This window comes from Cucurbita pepo, chromosome 17, assembly GCF_057944985.1.
Source record: "Cucurbita pepo subsp. pepo isolate OVF chromosome 17, ASM5794498v1, whole genome shotgun sequence".
Taxonomy (NCBI): Eukaryota; Viridiplantae; Streptophyta; class Magnoliopsida; order Cucurbitales; family Cucurbitaceae; genus Cucurbita; species Cucurbita pepo.
The window spans coordinates 2640357-2664158 of record NC_141814.1 but is presented as its reverse complement, the minus strand read 5'-3'; the positions used below and the strand labels follow the sequence as shown (position 1 = coordinate 2664158).

General features: G+C 36.6%; 4 protein-coding genes and 1 non-coding gene across 7 annotated transcripts; 1 reads left to right on the top strand and 4 right to left on the bottom strand.

Moving 5' to 3' along the window:
• Positions 1-2891: 2891 nt before the first annotated feature.
• LOC111778844 (AT-hook motif nuclear-localized protein 11) lies at positions 2892-6854 on the top strand. The gene is made up of 5 exons (XM_023658825.2): positions 2892-4140; positions 4446-4513; positions 5470-5601; positions 6200-6361; positions 6446-6854. Exons 1-5 carry the CDS (start codon positions 3729-3731, stop codon positions 6686-6688), a joined length of 1017 nt encoding a protein of 338 aa, XP_023514593.2. The 5' UTR covers positions 2892-3728; the 3' UTR covers positions 6689-6854.
• Positions 6855-8059: 1205 nt separating this feature from the next.
• TRNAE-UUC (transfer RNA glutamic acid (anticodon UUC)) lies at positions 8060-8131 on the bottom strand. The gene has a single exon. It is a non-coding gene; the product is annotated as a tRNA-Glu (tRNA).
• A 507-nt stretch (positions 8132-8638) lies between these two features.
• LOC111778330 (FT-interacting protein 3-like) lies at positions 8639-12708 on the bottom strand. Of its 3 annotated transcripts, none has more exons than XM_023658083.2 (2): positions 12641-12708; positions 8639-11913 (listed from the first exon to the last, which is right to left on the bottom strand). In XM_023658083.2, the coding sequence occupies exon 2, from the start codon at positions 11847-11849 to the stop codon at positions 8799-8801; it is 3051 nt and encodes a 1016-aa protein (XP_023513851.2). In that variant the 5' UTR covers positions 11850-11913; positions 12641-12708; the 3' UTR covers positions 8639-8798. The 3 variants fall into 3 exon arrangements, with proteins under 3 accessions (XP_023513851.2, XP_023513849.2, XP_023513850.2); XM_023658081.2 differs by having other exon boundaries at positions 12545-12705; XM_023658082.2 differs by lacking the exon at positions 12641-12708 and adding an exon at positions 12443-12538.
• Positions 12709-14612: 1904 nt separating this feature from the next.
• Positions 14613-17075, bottom strand: LOC111778238 (uncharacterized). Its single transcript, XM_023657942.2, has 5 exons — positions 16687-17075; positions 15768-16177; positions 15494-15686; positions 15147-15422; positions 14613-15079 (listed from the first exon to the last, which is right to left on the bottom strand). The coding sequence occupies exons 1-5, from the start codon at positions 16870-16872 to the stop codon at positions 14720-14722; spliced, it is 1425 nt and encodes a 474-aa protein (XP_023513710.2). The 5' UTR covers positions 16873-17075; the 3' UTR covers positions 14613-14719.
• Positions 17076-18033: 958 nt separating this feature from the next.
• LOC111778254 (uncharacterized) lies at positions 18034-21659 on the bottom strand. The gene is made up of 6 exons (XM_023657962.2): positions 21377-21659; positions 20787-21253; positions 20310-20502; positions 20069-20133; positions 18633-18843; positions 18034-18509 (listed from the first exon to the last, which is right to left on the bottom strand). The coding sequence occupies exons 1-6, from the start codon at positions 21557-21559 to the stop codon at positions 18138-18140; spliced, it is 1491 nt and encodes a 496-aa protein (XP_023513730.2). The 5' UTR covers positions 21560-21659; the 3' UTR covers positions 18034-18137.
• Positions 21660-23802: the final 2143 nt, after the last annotated feature.

The window sequence follows — 23802 nt, the reverse complement described above, 5'->3', positions numbered from 1 at the left end:
TTATTTTTCATGTTTTAATTCCATATATTTTAATATTTTTTCTTTTCTAATTTCTATTTAATGGTTGTTTTAAAAAAAATATTATTATTTTTATCCGTAAAATTAATAGAGGATCAAGATATAATATTTTACAAGTCGAAAAAATTAAGTTAGAAAAATAATTTTTAATTGCTCTTTTTTTTTTTTTTTTTTAAATGCCTATATCACATTGTGGCACGTGCATAGGGTAGATACATATTTAAATTTCTAGTCTTAAAATTAAAATAGATTCTCTTGCCTTTCATCATTTTAAATTATTTTGTATTTGTTATTTTTGAATTCCAGTATTTCATCTGAAATACGTAAAACCATGACTATGTTTCTAGAGATAGAAGATGGTTAAATGTTTTCGACATTTATAATATAAATGATATTTTCTTTTAAGAGTTATATTCTGCATTTTAGCAAAGCATGAGACATTAGTAGCAGCGCTGAGTAAGTAGAAATTTAGAGTCATTACACCCTAATAGCTCAAATCCTTGGTGTTTGGTGTATCGAAGAACCAAGTCTTGCTCTTTAAAATGTTGCATTCACACCCTTAAATGTTTTTCATTCCAAGCTTACAAAGTTTACAGAGATCGAGGCAAGGAATGGTTGGAGTGAGACCATGATCATGTCTCACTTATAAAAGCTAAAATTGTACGTTTAGACGAAAACTTTCTATTCCAAAACTTGTAAAGATCAAAGCTATGAGCGATCAAGGTTGAGACCATGATCATGCCTTACCCATAAGACGTAAGATCTTATGCTTAAATAAATAAATAAATAAATAAAATCATTCCAAAGCTTGTCGAGATCGGGACTAGAAATAACTAAGGTGGAGGTTAGGGTCATGTCGTATCCATATAAGTTAAAATCGAATGCTTAGACAAAGACTTTTCGTTGAGAGAATAAATAAGAAACTAAATAAAAAAAAGCATTGAGATGTAGAATCAATCGAAGACTCCACAAGGTCTCAGATGAAGAAGAGAATTGGGTCTGACCTAATTCCTTGTCTCGACCTATCTTTATATCATAGATGCATGCTTCTTGCATGTCCTGACCCCATAGATTCTCGATTGAGCTAATTTTCCAATTTAATGTTCAAATCGAAGAAGTAAACTAAAAACATCGATAGAAATTTCATATAAACACATTTTGAGCTAAAAAAGAGGAGAAAATAATGAAGAAACTAAGACGAATTTAAGCAATAAAGTGAATTTGAGTCAAGAAGTAACCTACGATCCCATTAGGTCTCGAGGAAGAGAGGAATTAGACCAAACCTAATTCCCACCTTGGCCCCGACACGAGGTCCAGGTCAAGGCTACTTCTTCAACTTAAGGGACATTCATCTCATGTGCCCCGGCTCATGATCCCCTCGATAACTATATTATGATCATCAAGTTAAAAGTAACAAAGAAATACCATTAGATGGTCAAATTAACTTCAAGAAATTCGTAATAATCTTTTTAAAGGAGATTCTTAAACTGATGGAAACTTAGAGTCATACCAACGGAGTTTGACTTTCGATCCTAAGGATGGTCCAAGGCCTACTTTGAAGAACTTAAGCCTAAAGAAGCCTACAACTTTGTCCAAACGTGAGATATTGTAATGTCCCACACTGGTTGGGGAGGAGAACAAAACAATGTTTATAAGGGTGATGAAACATTCCTCTAGCAGACGCGTTTTAAAGCTTTGAGGGGAAACCCAAAAAGAAAAGCCCAAAGAGAACAATATCTGCTAGCGATGGATCTAGGTCGTTACAGATATTACTAACAATCTAGAAACACCTTGGAGCAATTAAATCTAAGAAGGCTCAAAAGCCATTTTATAGGATATCTAAGGCCTATCAATTTCATTCCCGACAGATAATCCAAAATCCTCTTGGAGCATTAAATCTTAAGGAACCTCACAACTTTACTCGAATGCGAGTTACAATGAGTCATTGTAAGTTAAATTTTAAATCTTTTCCAAAATACTTAAGCCTCAAGCGAATCAACCTAATAGGAACAATGGACGACAAGTTCAAACTTAAAAAACTAATGCTCCTAAATTGGGTTCCTAAATTGACCAAACAGTGAATATCAGTGACCGGAGGTTAGTGTTAGGAGTAAATTTTGATAAAAATGGTATACTCAAGATATTAGAAAAGAAAAAAAAAAAAACAAGAAACTAGGTCGTAAGAAAAGCTCCAATGTGGAAAAAATAAAATAAAACACAGAAGACCCGAACCCCTAAACAAAGGAAAGAACAGAGAATTGAGCTTAAGCCCATATAACCCTTCCTCGACCTCAAGAGGGGGTCGAAGCTAAGACTAAGATTGGCTTCTAAATGGAACATGCACCATGCATTTCCCTAACTCTCGTTGAATCTAAGTTTAGTTCACTTTTAACTTAATTCGTAAAGGAAATAAGAAAAACCCTAAACGATATCTGAAGTTTATTTCTCTTTTAATTTAATTTATTATTTTTTTATTTTTTATAAATGAACTAAAATTTGTTGACTAAATTAACAATAAGGTGAAAATAATTAAATTTAAAAATTCAGAAAGAAAATTTGAGAAAGTGAGTCTGTTGTTTGCTCATGCGAATCTCATAATTAGCAATTCAAATACATCCCACTCGCGAGCCCACTAGCGCGTGTCTCTCAACGGCAAGAATTATTTAACAAAATTATTATTAACAAAAAAAAAAAGAAAAAAGAAAAAAAAAAAAAGAGTGTTATCCAAAAACAAAAGGCGCTTTCTCTACTCTGTTTAAGAGATTTTGTTTGCTTTCCTCAAATCTCTCTTTTCATTTTATCTCTTCAAACTCAGTCCTCTTCCTAAACCAAACCAAACCCAAACCCAAACCCAAACCCAAACCCTGTCTCTGGTAAAATTAACACACAGAAGAGAGAGAAAGAAGAGAGAGAGAAAGAAGAGAGAGAGAAAGAAGAGAGAGAGAAAGAAGAGAGAGAAGGAGGTTGTTCTTGCCCTAGAAATTTGTATTCTGATAAGGACTTTTGCTCTGTGATTCCGTATTGAATTATTACCTTCTGGGTTCTCTTACTAATTGCTCTTCTTCAATGGGCATCCACCAAAAACCCCTCTTCTGCATTTCCCCTTCTCCTTCCTTTTGAATTTCATTTCATTTCCTTTTTCCCCTGTTCTCTTGTTTCTTGCCTTTCATTTGGCTCCATGTGTTTGATTTCCCCTTCTCCTTCATCTTCTTGTTTTGCATGTTCTTGATTCAGTAATGGAAACTGGAAACTGGATTCTCTTCTTTTCTTCTCTATCCTCTTTTTACTCTTTTTCTGGGATTTGAGCGTTTTTTGTTTCTGGGTTTTTCACTTTCACCCTTTTCCCCTTTTCCTCTCACGATTTCAAGTTTGTTCCTGAAAAGATGCTTGGTGTTCAAGGTTTTTGATAACGTGCTGTTGGTCGTGGACCGGTTTACTTCCCTCTCTTCTCTTATCTTGACCCTCAAGCTTTTCTTTCTCTCTCTCTCTCTCTCTCTCTCTTTTGTTATGATTATTCCCTTTCCCTTCAATTTTTTAGCCTTTTTTTCTCTGTTTCTTTTCCCTTTGGTCTTCCCAGCTTCATTTCCAAGAAATGCATGTTAGTTTCAAACATATTCTAACCTTGTAGAACCTGTCCTTCCTGTCTATTGTCGTTGTTGTTCTTAGAACCCTGAGGCTATTTTGTTGAGATTTCAAGTCTAAGCATCTGAATGGATCGAAGGGATCCAATGGCGTTATCGGGGTCGCAATCGTTCTATATTCAGAGGGGAATGAGCAATTCTGGCTCTGGAGCACAGGGCATGCGTTGCTCTACTAACCCAAATATGTCTTTTCAGACCAACGCTGGAGGCAACAATGTTGGATCAGGCATGCCAATGGACCCTAACCCTGCTATTTCACCTTATGGTGCCAATGTAGGGGCTCAATCTGGTGGAATGGTTGCGAGCGAACCGGTGAAACGGAAGCGAGGTCGGCCTCGCAAATATGGAACTGAAGGAACTGTGTCTTTGGCACTGTCCCCCTCTCCATCTGCCCCTAATCCAGCCAGTGTTGGCTCCTCGCCGAAGCGGGGTAGGGGACGGCCTCCCGGGTCTGGAAAGAAGCAACAGTTAGCTTCTCTTGGTGAGTTTTTTAATACCCTGTTGAGAACTGATGATAGATTTCTTGTAGTCAAGTAATTGCTTGGTTTCATTAGTATTCTTGGAATGTTCTTAGTTGTTCAAAACAATATTAGAAAATTATGTTTCATGAATGATTTCCTAATCTGTTGCTGCCTTTTTAAGATCACTAAACCTCTATACTTATATTATAAGGATCTATTTTAGTTCTTCAATGCTCAAATATTTTATTTTGAGGCCCCAAACTTTGAATAAAAAATGATTGTGGCAATGGACACTAACTTCAATTAATTTTTGTGCTTTTTGTAGGTGAACCACTCTCTGGTTCAGCTGGCATGGGTTTTACTCCACATGTTATAACCATTGGAGTAGGAGAAGTATGTTGTTTCCTCATCTCTCTGTTTCATTTTTTTTTGCATAATTTTAGCCATTCATTAATCTCATGTCCAATTTATGAGTAAATTCTCCGAAAGTGTGTATTGTTTTTGTTTAAAAGCACGGTCTCATAATGTATTAAAAAGGGTCATTAGTGTACATGTGAGATCCCACATCGGTTGGAGAGGAGAATGAAGCATTGCGTGGCAACCTCTCTCCACCAGATGCGTTTTAAAACTTTGAGGGGAAAGTCTGGAATGGAAAGCTCAATGAGGACAACATCCGCTAGCGGTGGGCTTGGGCTGTTACAAATGATATTAGAGCCGGACACTGGGCGGTGTGCTAGCGAGGACGTTGGGCTCCTAAGGGGGGTGGATTGTGAGATCTCACATTGGTTGGAGAGGAAAACGAAGCATTGCTTATAAGGATGCGGAAACCTTTGCCTACCAGATGCATTTTAAAACTGGAGAGGAAGCCTAGAAGGGAAAGCCCGAAAGGGAAAGCCCAAAGAGGACAATATTTGCTAGCGGTGGGCTGGTATCAAAAGCTAGACACTGGGTGGTGTGCTAGCGAGGACGTTGGGCCCCCAAGGGGAGTGGATTGTGAGATCCCACGTTGGTTAGGGAGGAAAATAAAACATTGCTTATAAGGGTGTGGAAACCGAGAAAGCTTGAGGAGGACAATATCTGCTAGCGGTGGGCTTGAGTTGTTACAACATACACTTGTTTAATTTAGTTAATGCTTTTTGATGTTGCTTGGTAGAGAATTATATCATATGAGGCTGAACAGAACTTAAATTGTTACGAAATATTACAATGAAAATGAAGAAAATTGAAGAACTCAATTACTAAAATCTTCACCATTTTGTTGAATTAGTACTTTCATCCAATGCCATTGATTTCAAAATCTGACAAGAGTTTACCATATTGAAACTGATATGTATTCAACTTTTATGCAGGATGTCGCTGCCAAAATTATGTCATTTTCACAACAGGGACCAAGAATTGTATGCATCTTGTCAGCAAATGGTGCTGTCTCCACTGTAACTCTTCGTCAGCCTTCGACTTCAGGAGGCACAGTCACGTACGAGGTTTGTTTATTTCTGTTGTTTCGATCACCTTCGGATGTGGTTAAGGTAGTTCGTTAAGAACTGTATAGTATTTGATTCTTTATGAAGGAGATATGATGTTTTACTTCATCACCTCACAGGCATGTTATAAAAAATATGCAACTATCGGTGTTCAGGCACCTCGACATATCTATAAGTTTCTTGGTATAGTATTATCCCCCACGTGTTATCCATGATTGTTTGTGTGAGATCCCACATCGATCGGAGAAGGGAACGAGTGCGAGTGAGGACGTTGGGCCCCAAAGGAGGGTGGATTGTGAGATCCCACAACGGTTGGAGAGGAGAACGAAGCATTCTTTATAAGGGTGTGGAAACCTCTCCCTAGCATACGAGTTTTAAAAACCTTGAGGGAAAGCCTGAAATGGAAAGTCTAGACAGGACAATATCTGCTAGCGGGTGGCTTGGGTTGTTACCGTTCAGGCTATAGTTTATGCACGCATTAACTAATCCGACCTAAAGAAACTTGTAAGATTTTAATGTCTTAGATAGGTGACCTTCAATACGTTACTTTGAACTTTCCGTTCTGAAATTGAAATTTAATTCTGAATTTGTTGTGTAGGGTCGTTTTGAGATAATATGTCTGTCGGGCTCGTACTCGCTTGGGGATATATCTGGTTCGAGGAACCGCACCGGTGGTCTGAGTGTCTCCCTTGCGAGCCCTGATGGTCGTGTTATCGGTGGTGGTGTAGGAGGAGCACTTATCGCAGCAACCCCGGTTCAGGTAGCTTCTTCGTTCAAACGAAAACTGTTAGATGCTATATAACCAAACTGCTGCATATTGAAACATAAATGTGTGATTAATTAGGTGATAGTAGGGAGCTTCATGTGGGGAAGTTCAAAGTCGAAGTACAAGAAAAGAGAAGCTGTCGAAGGCGTGATAGACACGGATCATCAGGCGGTAGATCACGCAGTGGCGATTGCGAACGTGCAGCAGAATCAGAATCAGAATCAGAATATGACTCCGACCTCCCCAGTTAGTATGTGGCCATCGTCGCAGTCCCTGGACATGCGCAACGCACACATGGACATCGATCTGATGCGCGGGTGAGGTCCGGGGAGTTTAGTTGTTAATTTTCAGAGAGGAATGGATAGAGTACTTGTGAAATGTGTAGGTTGTGGGATTGAGTTTTGGATTATTTACATTATTCCTTGTTTGTAGTTTATGTTTTTATGTTAACCATTGAACAACACCAATCCAAGTCTGGCTTTCTCAACCATCGATGTTTTTTATATTACAAATCTATTTGATTTTATTAACAATTAAAAAAAATATTTAATATGAAATCGAATCACGTACCATTAATTTTCATTCATTAACTATTGGTCACTTTATTATGAACTCTTATGGACGGTTAAGATAAGATAAGCTGATGTAATCATTATAAATTAGACCATTTTTTCATAAGTTATTCATAATTATGTTACGAACATGTTTGATGTTTGTTTTATCATATGATTACATTTTTTATCTTAAGTAAAAACTAAATTCCTATGGGTTATTGGGAGGGTAGACTCTATTCAAGTTCCAAAGTCCAAGTCAACACTTAAAAAGAAGTTAATCTTATACTTTTTCCATATGGAAAAGAGAAGTGAATTTAATTTTATCTTGCAAGATTATATTCCGAGCAACCCCAGAATGATAAGCCTATTAAATTGGCTATATAAGTCATTCTCGTTAAGGAACAAATCTTCCAGAGTTCATAAGTGACTCATGATTGAGATAGTGGCATGTGATCATCTTATGGAATATTAATCTTCTTAATTAACAGATTAACAAAGAGAAATTAAATATTATTTGATATAATCTTATAGGAAAACTTGACTCATATATGTTAGATCAACTTTAGAACTTGAGACTTGATGAGAGCACCCTTGTTCTTCTACACAGATCGTGTGAGGACTTAGACGAACCAATAAGATGAGTAATCCATTGACTAAGTGCACCCAGAACCTAAATGCGTGAAATACACTCCTAGACTTGGAATAATGAGATGTTCTGGAATCGTGATGTCTCTCTCCATTTCAATGTTAGTTGCTAAGCCTCGGTTTTAAAATTAAAAAACTGAAACTAAATTAAAGAAATTAAGCCCTTAAAACTTCTTTTAACCTTAAAAAAAAAAAAAAAAAAAAAAAAAAAGGGGAAGATAAAATAAAAGCCTCCGTTTTTTTAAAAAAGAAACTAAATTAAAGAAATAAAACCCTTAAAACCAGTTAATAACCTAAAAAATAAACTAAAAAGAGGGGGGAAAAAAGAAAGTTTAACACAATCCTGTTGCGGGAATCGAACCGAAGTCTACTGGGTATTAGCCAAAATCTCCAACCGCTGGACAACAACGATATTCATAAAATCAATGATATTTTTTAATTAAAATTAAAACAAAATCGTCAATAAAAAATCCCATAAATAAGAAAGGAAAAATTCCGTTGCCGGGAATCGAACCCGGGTCTCCTGGGTGAAAGCCAGATATCCTAACCGCTGGACGACAACGGAATTTGTGATACCAATGATTGTCTAAAATGAAAGCAAAACAAATCGTGAATAAAAAATCCCATAAATAAAGAAGGAGAATTCTTTTTCCTGGAATCGAACCCGAGTCTCCTTGGTTAAAACTAAACATAGCGGACGACAACGGTCTTTTAATATATAATTATTTCGTGACTTCTTACTTCATTTTCCAAAGCTAGGCTTGGGCGAGATATGAATAAATTCCTTGTTATATTAATAAATATATAAATTACATTAAGAAAATTATTATTAAATAATTTTTTTCATTAATAACTTACTAATTTTTAATCTTTAGCAAACAAAAAGATGTTCAAATTTTTAACTTTTTTTTTTTTTAAAGAAAAAATTCTCTCCATTCTTTTTATTTCTTTTTCCTTTTATCTCTTTATATAGATACCAAATTTCATGAAATATCTTAAAAAAGAAATAAATTACACATATTCTCTAGAATTCTTTCCAAATAAATATTAGAATTCATTGAACTCCTGCAAATCCACGTGCCAACTTCTTGTTGATTGAATCCTAATATGCATTTTTTAAGTCAAACCATAAGTCATTATTTACCATCAAAACTCCATACAGAACGTAGCACAACCCAAATGAAGAACACAACATAATGATTATCAAGACATCATCACTGCAGCAGCTCAGATTACAACATACTATCCGTCCTAGCAGGCAGCCTGCGGAAGAAGTTCATTGGCGCCGATGGCATTCTGTTCCTGAACCTGGGATGCCTCATCACATAGAAACCGGTCACAAGGGATAGCATCTGAAAAGGCGTTACATAAAACACTAGAGCAGCAATGAAGCAGAATGTTATGTATATGGTTGTTGCACGAGGATCTCGCCAGTTTAACAGCGCCTGAATTCGCTCCCCTTGAGTAGCTACGTCCCCGACCACCGACTGGATTCTGCCTGCTAAACTTCTCATCCGATCATACCTCATTCGGACTATGTCTGCGTTTTTACTCGTTGGAAATGAGTCGAATTCTTCGTCGAGCTCATCGGGGCTCACTGCCTCTGCATAAGAGATTTTTGTGTCCATGTGTGGAGGGTTCCGAGCGCGGTACCGCCAGTTCCAAATTCCTACAAGACACATGTAGAGGAAAATTGTGGGGAAGATCAGCTCTGGATAACAAACTAGCATCACAAACAGAAGATGAACAAGTCCTGTAGTAATGGGGTTTTTCCACATGCACACTTCTCCAAACCATTTTCCGATCATGAATAGTCCCGAAAAAACCGATACGATCCTGAAGAAGTTAGCCTTGCTTCTCCTCATGCTCCAAAGATGGGAGTTTACATCAGACATGTACTCAACTACCTCTTTTCCAAGGGCAGGTTCTGCTCGGCTAAGTCGAGCTGCTATTATGTTAACTGCGTGATGTCGCAGCGCTTCCTGCTGAACCACAGACAATGGCCTTATGTAATGCATTTTTGGCAATGGGGGTTTTGAGTACATAAACATCAAATTTGCTACCGATGGACATATAAATCGCAGGGCAAGGTGCAGTTCACCCATCTTCTTGACACCAGAAGGCTGAAGAACAAGTAATGGATACACATGTGTGTATATGCGACCAGTTTCAAGAGTCGAAATACGGATTCGAATCTTCCCAATTTTCATGTCTTTGTTATTGTTGGATTCACCAATGTGACCATTATCAAAAAGACACACGGTTAGGACTGTGGCAGGATCAAAAACCTCCCAATGGTACTGCTCATTGTACTTTGGACTCAAGTTGTTGATTATTGTTCGAGTTCGGACCCATTTCTGGCCATACTTTGCTACACAAAATGCATCAGTTGTACCCTTTCCGTTCCTAGTTTTCATTGGGTGAAGCCCATCAGCGCCCAGTATGCCAAGCTCCAATATCCCAATTGGTGGCTTCCAAAGTGGCTTCAATGAGGGTCTAAGGTCACTACTATATTGAGTTGACTCATCCAGCACATGATATCCACCCTCCAGGCAAATGCGAAGATGGATTCTACTATGGAACCTATCCTTTTCTTTCTTTCCCTCCCCTTCTTCCACGGCATCTGACTCAGACTTCATAAGATTGTACCATCGGCTGTGGATTGGTCGAGCATCAGCACGCTTTTCGACAGAAATCAGTGGAATAACAACCCTCCCTAGCGTTTCATCTTTGTTGGGGCCAACACGGTCTTCAACCGAAAGGATCAAATGATCATCAAAGGGTTCAGCTGCAACAAACATAAGATCTTCATTCCACAAGGCATTCATTGTTCGAGTTTGCACGGCTTTTGTTCTTAAAATTTGGCTGCCAATTTGAACCCTCACATAGGCATCAGGGAAACGTGAATTTTCTTGTAAAACCAAATCTTGAGCTTCAACAACATTGACTCGGACATACCACAATCTCGGTGATTGATAAACTTTTGAGCGAGTATGCACTGGGATAACCGAAGTGCCATCGGGAGAGAGAGCATCTGAATGCCAGGCATCTGGAAAAGCCTCGTCAGCTTGTGTGCCATACCATACAGCAAGCATTAATTCTCCCTTTTTCTTTGATCTATTCTTGTCTTCGAGACGATACCATTCTGGAGCCAATGGACTATCCGGTGGAACTCGAGTAGGAACTTCATGAAGATCAATGTACAAACGTCCAACACAATCATCTTTTAACGTATCTTTGTCTTTAAGAGAAACTTCCAGCACTGTTGATTGCACATCCATCCTTGCGAAGGCAAATACCTCATTCCATTCAGGACTTGAATTTTTCTCATAATGCTTAGTTGTTCCCTTGAAGTTCCCTAGTTTCACTTGAACATAAGGATCCAAGCCTCCCGTTAAATCCTTGGTAGGAAGATCACGGGCTTTCACAACTCGAACAAAAAGATAATGAATCTTTTCTACAAGGTCATAGGTGCTTGTAGGTCTGTCTCCAAGAGCAAAACGACCAATCATCCCACCGCCGAGGTAAGGACTCGTCTCTCTAACTGAATAATCATCATATGGAAATGATGATCCAGGGTACATGTGACCAGCATTTGCAGCCATTAGCTCAGAAGTCATACCATATTTTCCATCAATCACAGATGGCGCACTAACTGGTGATACAGTATGATGCTGGTGCTCCTGCTGAGGCTGCTTCGCATTCGGAAGGTGATGGAATGTCTGTCTCGATTCGGTTTTGTCAGTAGAAAATAGACTCGCTATAAACTTTGGAACTCTTCTTACTGTTGATTGGTGTTCAGATGTGATTGGAACAGGAGGAGGATCCTTTTCCACAGAAGAATCAACTGCAGGAAGTAAATTCGAAAGCTTAATAGAAGGATCATCAGTTACATAGACCTTAAGGCCAAGCTCTCCTTTGATTCGTGAGAAAATGCCTCGTTTCTCCAGAGGATAGTGAAAAACAGCAGCCTCGGCGTAAGGGACAAATGAGGACCCAGTAAGACGAACTTTTCCTAGAAAGGAAGGCTTGGAGTTGATGCTGGCTTTCGGATTCGAAAAGATAAACGCCTCAAGAGCAAGGCTAGACAGACTTTTCGGATCCGATACGTTGAAGTAGAAGCTCTCGTTCCAAACAGGATTGAGGTCCTTCTCCTTAGTCGTGGTACAGACTCTTTGATTATTGAAGTGAAGCTCTACAAAAGCACTGACTGAGCCCTGCCCATCTTTTGGCATAAGATCATGAGCACCCACTACATCAACTCCTAGCTTGAGGTTACCCATTGAACTTCTACCAAACAACTATCCAAGAACTGATGAACTCCACACAGTTAAATGCAGAAATCACCTGGAAATGAAAGGATTATTTGCATCATTATTACATCAAACTTAGTGTTTATCAGCTAACCATTTCTTTTTCTATTCACTGAACTTCCAGAATTAGAAAATGATCGAAAGAAAGCAAACCCAGTTTGATCTAAAATGAGAATAAAGGCCTAAAAAAAGGAATAAAGCAATCGAATTAATTTAGATTCCAAAGCGAACTAAACAATCAAATGAAAAGGATATACAGAATCATGATAAAGAGAAATGAAAAATTCTACACAGCAAAAGATTGCTTCAAGCCTAAACGAATCAAGAATATAAGCATAGAAATTCCCCCTTCTTCAACCATAAATCCCTTAATTTCCTCAACACAAACCAAGCATTGTCTAAAAATTTCCACGAATTTTAAGAAACACATAGCCGACAGTATCCCTCCCCAACTCAAATCCAGATTCCACAGCCCAAATCAACGTCCGAATCATCCGATTCGCCCCAGAAACAAGAAGCATTTTCACAAAAAAAATCGTCAGAATCTAGACATAGAACTAAACCAGCTTCATTTCCGAGAAACTATTCCAAGCAATTAGAGAGAAAACCACAGGATCTGCCGAAAAAAGAGAAGTTACAAAATCATTGAAGACCAAACAACGTACCTGCTCTGGTGGATTTTAATGGAGGTTTCAGAAAAGATTAATGCAAAAAATTAAAGCAAAAAAGTTAAAGAAGATGAAAATGAACTTCAACTTCACCTAGAGGAGGAAAGTTTGAGAGAGAAAGAGAAAGAGAGGTATGAAAAGGAGTTGAGTGGTCAGCAGTCGCACGCAGTTGTTTTCTTCCTGAAACACGAATATTATTTTCCTTTTTAAATTTTTTTTTTATTATTTTGGAAAATAAAACAACGTGGAGATTAACCATTGGGTAAATTGCACAAAAAGTAACGCCGTTATTCTCTCTCTTCATTTTATTTCTTACCTTATAAAAATCATTTCAATTTTCTTTTTCTTTTTTCTTTTCCAATTATTTAAATTCATACTAAATGGCAGGGACATTCATCCTCTGGGACCCACCCCATTTGGGATGAAAATTAAATTTGTAGCTTAATATATTTAAATTTAGTGTTTTTTATTGTTTAATGACGTTATAAAATATCTAATAATTCCATTAATTTTTAATTTTGATATTCATGTTATTTATTAACTTTTTTCCTAATTGAATAATTGATCTTAATAAATGCCAAAAGGATAATGGAATTTCCATTATTATATATTATAGAATTATTAATTTTTTTTATTATTTTTATTATAGATGCGTTAGACAATTTTTAGAGAAAGTCAAATAGTAAGTCAAATGTAGAGCAGAGTTGACCAAGTAGAGTAATGAAGTAAGACATCCGACCACATATTAATATTTTAATGAACCAATTTTGTATAACAACAACTACCATGCAAGAGCCTAGATGAGTGTCATAATATGATCAAAGAGTAAGGTACATCATCTAACACATCACATAGAATGGGCATTCAAGAGAAGACGGGACACAAGCAAGATAAGGGCAATGAGTAGACAAGAGTGTCAAAAATAGGCTTGTTGAAGAGTCGGGTAAGGCCAAATGAAATATGAAAGCTTGCCAGATTTGGCGTCAATTGGACACCGGATGGATGCTTCATGACAGCGTATGTCCATTCTTCAAAAATCATGTATACACTCGCTACTTTAAAATGTCTCAAAATGTACTATAGGGGGAAGCATGATATAACCTCGTCACCACCCTTAGGCTCTGTGGTCTAAGCAAGCTACCGTATGGCACATGTGTGCGTCATAGTGAGGGCGAGCGTTGCGAAACGAGTGTCTTAGGTGACTTTCTTTGAAATGGATCTTTCAAGGACAATACCGAGCCACACAGGTGCGCCAGTATTGCGCCTTAGCCCGAGTGTCAAATGTTTGATTTTGCACCAGCTATTGGTATGATATTTGTAAATGACACGACATGGGTACGGGAGGGCCAATACCTCGATTAAACTCAGATAGATGGATGTTTGAGATGTCTCAAGATTATGAACGATATGTGGGCCCATTCTCGATGGCATGACCAAGTGAGATGTGATGGTCGATGACACCCCGTGACTTGGGATGACGTCAAGACATGAGCGTGTCAAGATCACGACGCCACCCCGTGACAAATCTCACCTAAGGTATAACGAACCACAAAACTAGATGAAAAATGAATATGAGGCTTGAGTTTCCCTCAAGACTTGTAATGAGCGTGTCAAGATCACGACACCACACGTTTGAAAAAGTACTATCGCAACGATAAGCTTTTAATAATACCCTCTTGATTCTTAAGTTTTGAGTCATAATTTCTATTCAGTCCTATATTTCAAAATATTACATTTTTACTTTTTTTGACTTAAAAGTTTAGTTTTAGGATTTATAAAGGTTATATTTTTACCCTTAAATTTTATGGTTTTACATTTTTACTAAGGATTGAAAAATAGAAAAATATTGGAACCTTATGCATTATTATGTGTTCATGCATTCGGTGATTTCCATCCGTAACGAAAGCATTATGATAAACATAAGAGTGAAAGCCGTAAAATCCTCATATATATATATATATATATATATATATATATATATATATATATATATATATATATATATATATATATATATATAAAAGAATCAAATAAAATATTTTGAAACTTAAAATAAAGTGAAAAATAACTCAAAATTTATGTATGGATTTAATAGAAACGTCTTATATAAAACTATTTCTTTTTTCAAAAAAATAAAACGTCTTTTCATAATTATCAAAATTAATTCTAATTCTAATTTCCCTTCCTCTCATTTTCCCAATAATCCTTTTCCCAAGCTTCAACTTGCTTTAGGGCATTTAATTTCTTATTCTCAAACTCCCTAAGAGCCGTTGGATCATGAGGCGGCAAATCGCACGGTTCTGCCTTGTTGGGAGACTTCTCCAGTGAATCTTCCATAAATTTCTTATGCAACCCTTCGGCGGCGCCGATCATCGTCTCAGGCCTAAGCTCCACCGCACCGGCAGGAACCAACGGCCGAAATTTGAGAAGCTTGCTGTATTCGTTGAGTAAGTGGAACATGTAATCATACACTAATTCCATCTTAACATTCTCTTGCAAGTACTTGCTTCCCTCCCCTCCTATTGCTTGTGCCTGCAATTAAATTTTGATATACCTCATTTCCATTTAGGCCGTAAATTAAAATTCTACGTTCGAATACCTGATTTGTATGATTGTTACCCCATTCGACAGCAAATTTGAGAGAAGAACATTTGGATCGATCATTAATAGGCCAAAAGTGCTGCAAAGGAAGCATTCCCCTAATGAAGAAATCAAAGAACCTTGGCTTCACGTACAACGTCATTGAGTCGCATGACATTATGTACTTCTCACTCACCGACCACGCCCATCCTTCTATGTAAATCTTGTACCTGTGCGTACATTGATCTTCTAAATTTGATTGCTTGTACCCTTCTTTCGACTCTTTATCCCAATCCTTCGAACAAAATCAGGGGATAAAGTAAATGAAATTGGTTATATAAAATGAAAATAGAAATAGGAAATTACCTGAGCGTATAAAAGAGTGTCCCAATTTTGGTGTTGGGTGAGATTGCATTTGAGAAGGTCTCCCCTAGAGGGGTCAACATGTGGGTTACCCTTCCAATAAGCAAAGGCCACCCTCTCCTTCCATTTGGTTCTTTTGTTCCCTTCCTTTATGTCCTCCAATACCTTTCTCCATGGCTTTATGTTTATTTCACCCCTTTAAAAATAGTTGAATATGGTCTCGAATCATTCATTTACCTTTTGTTTACTCGTGTATCAAAAAGTAGAAAATAATTACCATCCCCAAAAGGACCAATCGGGGAAAACAATGTCCAAGCTGGAGTCATCGGAGCAGTATCGGAACAACGGAGGTGGGCCCGCCTTTGGATCTAGAAAGTCTTTAGATTGGACGACTGGGCGATCATCACAGTCAAACATTAGTTCAAGATCTGGCAGTTTACCAGGGTACCATCTCACAAGCTGCAAAAGCCCCCACATTGTGAACAGATCTCTGGTCTGGATTGAGCCTCTATATTTCTCCACGTACACTCGTCCGTCCATGATTACTACCCGGAAATGGGCCGTCCTCCGGGCCCCCTCCACCATTTCTCTTGTTATCCCCGTCTCTCTCCATGGCCGTAGATCTTCGTGAATCCAACGGAAGTGCTGTGGGCATGTGGCGTCCCGTGGACGGTCCGCATGTATTGCCTATGAAAATAATTAATAAATATTATATTAATTATTTATTCCGAAGACAGTTGATAGTATAACCGAACTCGTCAATTTAAATCGTTGGGTTAAATATTTTTGAGTTAAGTTAAGTTATGAACTGTGTTTGAGTTGTTCGAGACACTAACCCAACCAACTAAACATAAGTTCAAAAAATTCTTTCGATCGAATCCAACCAAACGTGTATAAGCTTCATTTCTTTTCGGTTGCAAGTCATTATCTTTATATTTTAATACTAATTTCAAAAACCCAAATAATTCCATTTCTGGCAGATTTTTCAATTTAAGAAAAATACAAACCAATATAATTTGTGAATTTCTATGTCTTATCCTTTTAATTTATTGATTTTAATAAATTTGATATATGGTACGAGCATTATAGAGAATTGACATATACATAGAATTAACCCAAGATATTTAGAAAATGTGAATTTAAAATTAAAATGATATTTTACGAAATGATATGTTGATGATTGTAAGAAGACATACCAATTTAGTTGACCATTTGAGACGAACGGAGATGCCGATGAAGAAGAAGAAGAAGAAGAGAGATGCCACAATTTTGAAGGTGGGTTTCTTCTTAGACGAACGCCATCGCCATCTCGAGGCTTGAAGGGCAGAAGAAGAATCATAGCAAAGTATATCGGAGAGACTCTTATCGGGGCAACGCTTCATATGTTCTAGCTTTGGATTCAGCTCAAGTAAGAATTGTAGAAAGAGATGATGGGGTTTATATAGTGATTTAAAGCCAAAATCAGGTTCTAATGGCTATCAGCGGCTAAGTGTTTGGTTAAGAGTTGACTAAAATATGTATTTAATTTAGGGTTTAATTTGTAGTTTTTTTACCAAACTATTTTAATGCATTGGTAGGGTCGTAGACCTTTTCTTTTTTCTCACGCCAACTACTCACACCATTCTCCAATGCTTAAACATATTCTTTTTCTCCCGACCCGACAACAATGTGAGATTACGATGTTTGGTAGGATGGTTTGTGGGTCGAGTTTGAAACTTTTTTTAAAACCTAATTCAATTGTTCGAGTTGTAAGTTTGTCAACTCAAACAATTCTAGTTAAATAATGAACGTAACCCAACTCAACTCAATCTTAAATTTGTTGAGTTGGATTGATTCGAGTTAATTTAATAAAATAAAGAATGAACCAACATGGAAGCTGGTGAGCATGTGACACACGAGTAAATGAGACGTATATAAATAAATTGAGGTCATGTATGAATGAGAGCGATTCTAATGATAGGATTATTAAGACAGACTTAAAAGAATTAAAAGTTGCTATTTTAATTCATGAATGACACAGTTTTTATTTGATCCCCTTACGTTTCAAGGCCTATCTAACCCCTCGAGTTGACTTTAAAACCGATCCAATCCTTTGAGGGTTGACCTTAAGGTTGATCCAACCACTTGGGAGTAGTTTCCAGGTGTGCCAACTCCTTCGAGGTTGGCCTTATGGCTTACTAGAGCCCTTAGGGTCAACCTTATGGTCGAGTTGACCTCTCTCGAGATTGGTCTTATGTTCAAGTAGACCATTTACATCTTTGCCCTTTTTTTATGTCTCTTTCGGAATCATGTTGGTTTTGTGTATTTTTTTTTGTTAGCCACTTTCTTAGTTTGAGGTCAAGGGTTCATTCATGTGAAACTTTGAGCGACACGTTAGGGTTTTGGCACGACATATTGCTACCTCCTTGCATCCTACAAATACAAACCTCATAAACATATATATGCACAAGGTATCATAGACACGTAACCGTGACGGATCTCAAAAGCAACATATTACATCATTATTTGATCGAAATTAATTAAGAAAAAATTTATAATAGATAGAATTGAATTATATTAGATGATTTTATAAATATTTACCTTTCCTTTAAGAAATAAAAACAACTTTTCATCAAATAAATTAGGGTTTTATTTAACCAAAAACAAATTAATCCCAAATCCATTTCCCCTTCCTTTGAGTTTTCCAATATTCCTTTTCCCAAATATCTACTTGCTTTAGAGCATTCAACGTCTTATTCTGAAACTCCCTCTGGACCGTTGGATCATGAGGCGGCAAATCGCACGGTCCTGATTTGCTCGGAGACTTCTCCATTGAATCCTCCATAAATTTCTTCGTCAACCCGGCGGCGCTGCCGATCATCGTCTCCAGCTTCAGCTCCACCGCGCCGGCTGGCACCGTCGGCCGGAATGTTAAAAGCTTGCTGTATTCGTTGAGTAAGTGGAACATGTAATCATAGACAAATTCCATCTTTAGATTCTCTTGAAAGTACTTGCTCCCTTCTTCTCCTATTGCTTGTGCCTGAAATTAAATTAAATTTGGTTAACTTAATTTGGGTAATGTGTTCGTTTTGATTTCATTAATGAACCACTTCCGTGTCACAATTTTATTCGATCTCGGACTTAATAGAAAAATAGGGAGTACCTTATTTGTGTGATTGTTACCCCATTCGACCGCAAATTTGAGAGAATGACATTTGGATTGGTCGTTGATAGGCCAAAAGTGTTCCAAAGGAACCATTCCTCTTATGAAGAAATCAAAATACTTTGGCTTCACATACAGCGTCATTGAGTCGCATGATATTATGTACTTTTCACTTACCGACCACGCTCGTCCTTCTATGTATATCTTGTACCTGTTTATTCATAGTTACTATTTTATTTCAATACCAATAATGCGATCTGTTCAAATATAGACCAATCGTTAAACAAATCACAACTATAAAGGATTGGACAATAAATTCTCCATCGGTCAACAAGAGGGATTGTTCTCCTTTGTCAACGCTACTAAAGACAGGGCAAATGTAATTCGGGTAGAAAATTCCATTACGTATACGATCATAATACTATTTCTTGTATTCCAATTTTTTGTTTTAACAAGTGGTAATATGAACCATACTCTAAACCTAGTTGCACAAGATAAGGCATGATCAAACGAAAGTGCTCGAGGAGGCAAGCAAGTATAACTCTATCACTCATGACTCTCTAGATTAAATAAAATGGCTAAACGAGAACAGTAAGTATGACTTTATCTATGATTTTCCTAATAGACGAGTATACCTTTGATCGAAAGGAGGAGGTGAAGAATGTGATAATTATCGTCACCACCAAGAAATATCACATAATGTGATATGTGCTCGTACTAAAATCATGAGACTGATGACGATACATAATTGGCCAAAACAAACAATATCTACTAGTGGTGATCTTGGGTTGTTACTGATGGTATTAGAGCCAGACACCGAGCGGTGTGCTAGCCAGAACGATGGTTCCCAAAGGGGTGGATTGTGAGATCGCAAATCGGTTGAAGAGGGGAACGAAACATTCCTTATAAAAGATATGGAAACCTCTCCTTAGTAGACACATTTTAAAACAGTGAGGTTGATGACAATACGTAACGAGTCACAACATACAATATTTACTAGCAATGACCTCGAGCTTGTTTGAAGGAAAGATCATTAGGATTGGTAACAAGTCCCAAATGCTAATAACTTTATTTATATAATATCTTTTCAATGAAACCAAAAATAAATAAATTATATAGTTAAAATTTGACATCTAACATGCTTTTTATTTCTTTTTTTTTTTTTAATTCAATAATAAATAGATTGAACATGGGCTAATGCTTGAAAGCACATGGGATTTTTTTTTCTTTACACTAAAAAAAAAAAAAATGAAAACATGCATTTGTATTAATATTTAAAAAAAAAAATATATATATATATATAAGAATTAAAAATGGTTTTGATTTATGAAATTAAGGCCTAATCAAGAAGAAAATAAAATAAAAGATGTTGAACTATAATAGAATTTATTTAATTATTTAATTAATTATTTTTGAAAAGAGAATGAATGAGCCACCTGTGTGTACATTGGTCTTCTAGTTTTGATTGCTTGAACCCTTGTCTAGATTCTTTACTCCAATCCTTCAAACAAAATTATTTTTTCAATAACAATTTACATCCAAATTTAGTTCATTTCAAATTTTAAATTATTTTAATTATACCCTAAACTTTCATTTAATTATTTATAGATAATGTAAAAAATAATAATAATAATAATAATAATAATAATAATAATAATAAAAGAGGGAGGGAGTGACCTGAGCATACACGAGAGTGCCCCAGTTGTGGTGCTGTGTGAGATTGCATTTGAGAAGGTCTTTCCTGGAGCGGTGCACCTCTGGGTTCCCTTTCCAGTATGCAAACGGCACCCTGTCCTCCCATTTTGTTCTTTTGTTCCCTTCTCTTATGTCCTCCAATATCTTTCTCCATGGCTTTATGTTTAGTTCCACCCTTTAACACACGTCGATCAAATAAGAAACGCTCGTACTCTAATTTTTTGAAAAAGTGAGATTCATAAATCAAATATCCTTTCCGAGATTTCATAATCTATGAAATTTGTTGGATGATGGAAGTCCCACATCGGCTAATTTAAGGAATGATCATGGGTTTATAAGTGAGGAATACTAACTTCGTTGGTACTAGAGCTTAGGGTCAAAGTGAATAAAATTAATAAAATGAAAGAAAAATTAATAAAATGAAAGATAAATAAATAAAGTGGGAAAAAGAATAATTACCATCCCCAAAAGGACCAATCAGGAAAAGCAATATCCAAACTGGACTCATCGGAGCAATAACCGAAGAGGGGAGGTAGGACCGACCATTGACCCCAAAAGTCATTTAATCGGACGACTGGGAGATCATCACAATTAAACATGAGTTCAAGATCCGGCAATTTCCCAGGATGCCATCTAACAAGCTGCAAAATCCCCCATAATGTGAACACATCTCTGGTCTGAAATGCATTCATATATTTCTCAACATACACCCGTCCGTCCAGGATTACTACTCTGAAATGAGCCGTTTTCCGGGCCCGCTCCAACATTTCTCTTGTAATACCCGTCTCACTCCAATGCCGTAGATCTTCATGAATCCAACGGAAGTAAGGCGGACACGTAGCATCCGATGGACGGTATAGATTTACGCCGCTCAAATTTGACTTATAGTCTTCATTTCCAATCCCTTTCTCCCACCAGTATGTTGGCTGCCAAACAAATAAATATTAAATTAATACAAAATTAATTAATTAATTAATTAATTAAAAAAAGTCGAAAGAAAAGGCAACGTTGATATCGATGAAGAAAAGGGCAGAAGGATTAGAACATACCGCTTTGATCCATTGCAGCCGGAGGTAGAAGCCGACGAGGAAGACGCAGAAGACGAAGGCGAGGGTCTTGAAGGTGGGCTTGTGGGCGAGCGAGCAGCATCGCCATCTGGGGGGCTGAGCGTCGGAGGAATAGGAATCACAGCACAAGATTTGGTGCACGAATCTATCCACACAGCGCTTCATCGCTTACACACCGAGAGAGGAAATGAATGGGATGGGGGCTTTAAATTTCGCAATGTAATGAGGGGACGACATCACGTTTTGATGGCTATACTTTTGTTTCATTAACAAATTCTTTTTTTAAAAAAAAATACCCTCAATTAATCCCTATTGGCTCCCCCAAAAGTCTGCTTTTATTTTTTTATTTTTTTATTTATTTATTTCTTTCTTTATATACTGGACATGTCAAGTGGGGATAAATTATTTTATAAAGCAGGCTTATTTTTGGATCGATACTATCAATATTTATTTTTGGATAATTATTTTTTTAATTAAATTATTGGGCTTTCTATTAAATAATCTTCAAGCTAGTCTTTGGTACTTATAAATAATGATGGAGAGAATTTTAAAATAAATATTTATGATTTTCGTGTATTTATGAGGGATTAAAATTCTAGAATTGAAGTTGTTGAAAGTTATATTAATTTGGGTATTCTCAATAATACTTAAGGATAGGAATTTGGAAAATGTCTTTTAACACTGCAAATGGTCGAATTTAGCCTTCAAGACATGTGGTGGACAATACAGATTGTATGACAATTTAGGGGTAATATTGTCATTTTCATTTTTATTTCCCTATCAAGCTTAAGAAATTAATAAAATGTGATTTCACCAAAATAAATTAAAATAAAATAAAATAATAATAATAATAATAAGAGTCCGTCTACCAACGTTGACTTCAATGGTCCTTTTGTTCATGCCCCTCTTAACACATATGGAGATTTTTTTTTTCTTTTGTAATGTTAAAGTTCTAAACTTTTTAATAAGCGACTCGGTCGGTCTTTAAATTATCTATTTGCTGGTAAGAATGTTGCATGAACTTCAAATAGTCTTGATAATCCAATTCTGTTACACGTGAAAATAAAAATAATTAATATATGTCTTATTTAAAAATAATTTGATTTTTCGCGTTTTGTTTACGCTATTACGTTTGTTATTTAAGTAAACTAATTCAAATTTTGAAAATAAAAAATAAATAATTTTCAAAAGTTTTTTTTTAAAGAAAAAATGTTTTAATATTTCAAAAAAAAAAAGTTATATATATATATATATATATGAAGGGTAAAACACGGGAAGAAGAAATAATTAGCTTTTTGTACGTAGAAATAAATAAATAAATAATAATAATCGGAAACTTGTCTTTGAGACTATTCTTCCTCAATAATTTTGTTTCGTAGTAAGTTAGGTTGTCAGTCCTGACTTATTTTACGTCTACTTTTTGTTTTTGGCAACGGTCTACTAGGTATGATTGTCACTATCGCTCCAAGAGAATGGGTCTGTTACTTGTTGGTTTATGGCAACGACGATTATAGTCGTTGGAAATGAGTGTACATGCTTTGAGAAAAAAGAGAGACATTATGTGCATTCAATAAGTTCAAAAAACTTGGATGAAAACGGGTGGATCACAAGATGAAATTCTTGCATATCGATCGAGGTGGCGAGTTCTTATCCCAAAATTTCTCAAAATTTTGCAAAGAGGAAGGTATCAAGCGTCAACTCACCGCATCGTACACTCTACAACAAAACGGCTTGGTTAAGCGAAGAAACTGCATCATAATGAACATTACCAGAAGTTTACTCATGAACATTACCAGAAGTTTACTCAACATGCGGGTTTATCTTCTAAATTGTTTATCGACAAAAGCTATGGATACGCATACCCCCTACGAAACATGGTTCAGTACGACACTTCACTTCGAGCATTTAAGAGTCTTCGGTGTACAAAACATGCTAAGATAGCAAAATCATATATCGAAAAGCGTGATGACAGAAGCCAAAAGATGGTATATTTTAACGTAGAATATGGGACCAAGGCACACGGACTATATGATCTATAACATGAGAAAATTCACATAATTAGAGATGTCATATTCGAATAGAAGTCAAATGAATTATGTGATTGTAGACTTCTTGTGTGGTCTCATTTTCTCTGATATCTACATCTGCAGTCGCACATAGACTATCTATCAACCATACACAAACTTTTCGTCTGTCCTTCCACATGCCAAGAAATTTCTCCATATTCATAGGAATTTTCTTCATTATGCAATAGGCTGCTATCACTCATTTTCTTAACAGAGTTCCATCGTAAGTTGTTGAAAGTATGTGATTCTTCTCAAAATACATCCACACGGTCTGCCTATGTTAAAAAGGCTTAATCCATGTAGTAGTTTTGACACTTTTTGGAGTCGGCTTCATATTCAGTG

Bases quoted from the DNA above. Each gene is read 5' to 3' on its own strand.
- LOC111778330 (XM_023658083.2), bottom strand. From the start codon at position 11,849: ATGGGTAACCTCAAGCTAGGAGTTGATGTAGTGGGTGCTCATGATCTT.
- LOC111778254 (XM_023657962.2), bottom strand. From the start codon at position 21,559: ATGAAGCGCTGTGTGGATAGATTCGTGCACCAAATCTTGTGCTGTGAT. The intron at 20,134-20,309 runs GTCACTCCCTCC...TTTTGTTTGAAG, and splicing joins GCACTCTCGTGTATGCTCAG to GATTGGAGTAAAGAATCTAG. The intron at 18,510-18,632 runs GTACTCCCTATT...ATTTAATTTCAG, and splicing joins GTAACAATCACACAAATAAG to GCACAAGCAATAGGAGAAGA.
- LOC111778238 (XM_023657942.2), bottom strand. From the start codon at position 16,872: ATGAAGCGTTGCCCCGATAAGAGTCTCTCCGATATACTTTGCTATGAT. The intron at 15,423-15,493 runs GTAATTTCCTAT...TTTTGTTCGAAG, and splicing joins ACACTCTTTTATACGCTCAG to GATTGGGATAAAGAGTCGAA. The intron at 15,080-15,146 runs GTATTCGAACGT...ATTTAATTGCAG, and splicing joins GTAACAATCATACAAATCAG to GCACAAGCAATAGGAGGGGA.
- LOC111778844 (XM_023658825.2), top strand. From the start codon at position 3,729: ATGGATCGAAGGGATCCAATGGCGTTATCGGGGTCGCAATCGTTCTAT. The intron at 4,141-4,445 runs GTGAGTTTTTTA...TGCTTTTTGTAG, and splicing joins GCAACAGTTAGCTTCTCTTG to GTGAACCACTCTCTGGTTCA. The intron at 6,362-6,445 runs GTAGCTTCTTCG...GTGATTAATTAG, and splicing joins TCGCAGCAACCCCGGTTCAG to GTGATAGTAGGGAGCTTCAT.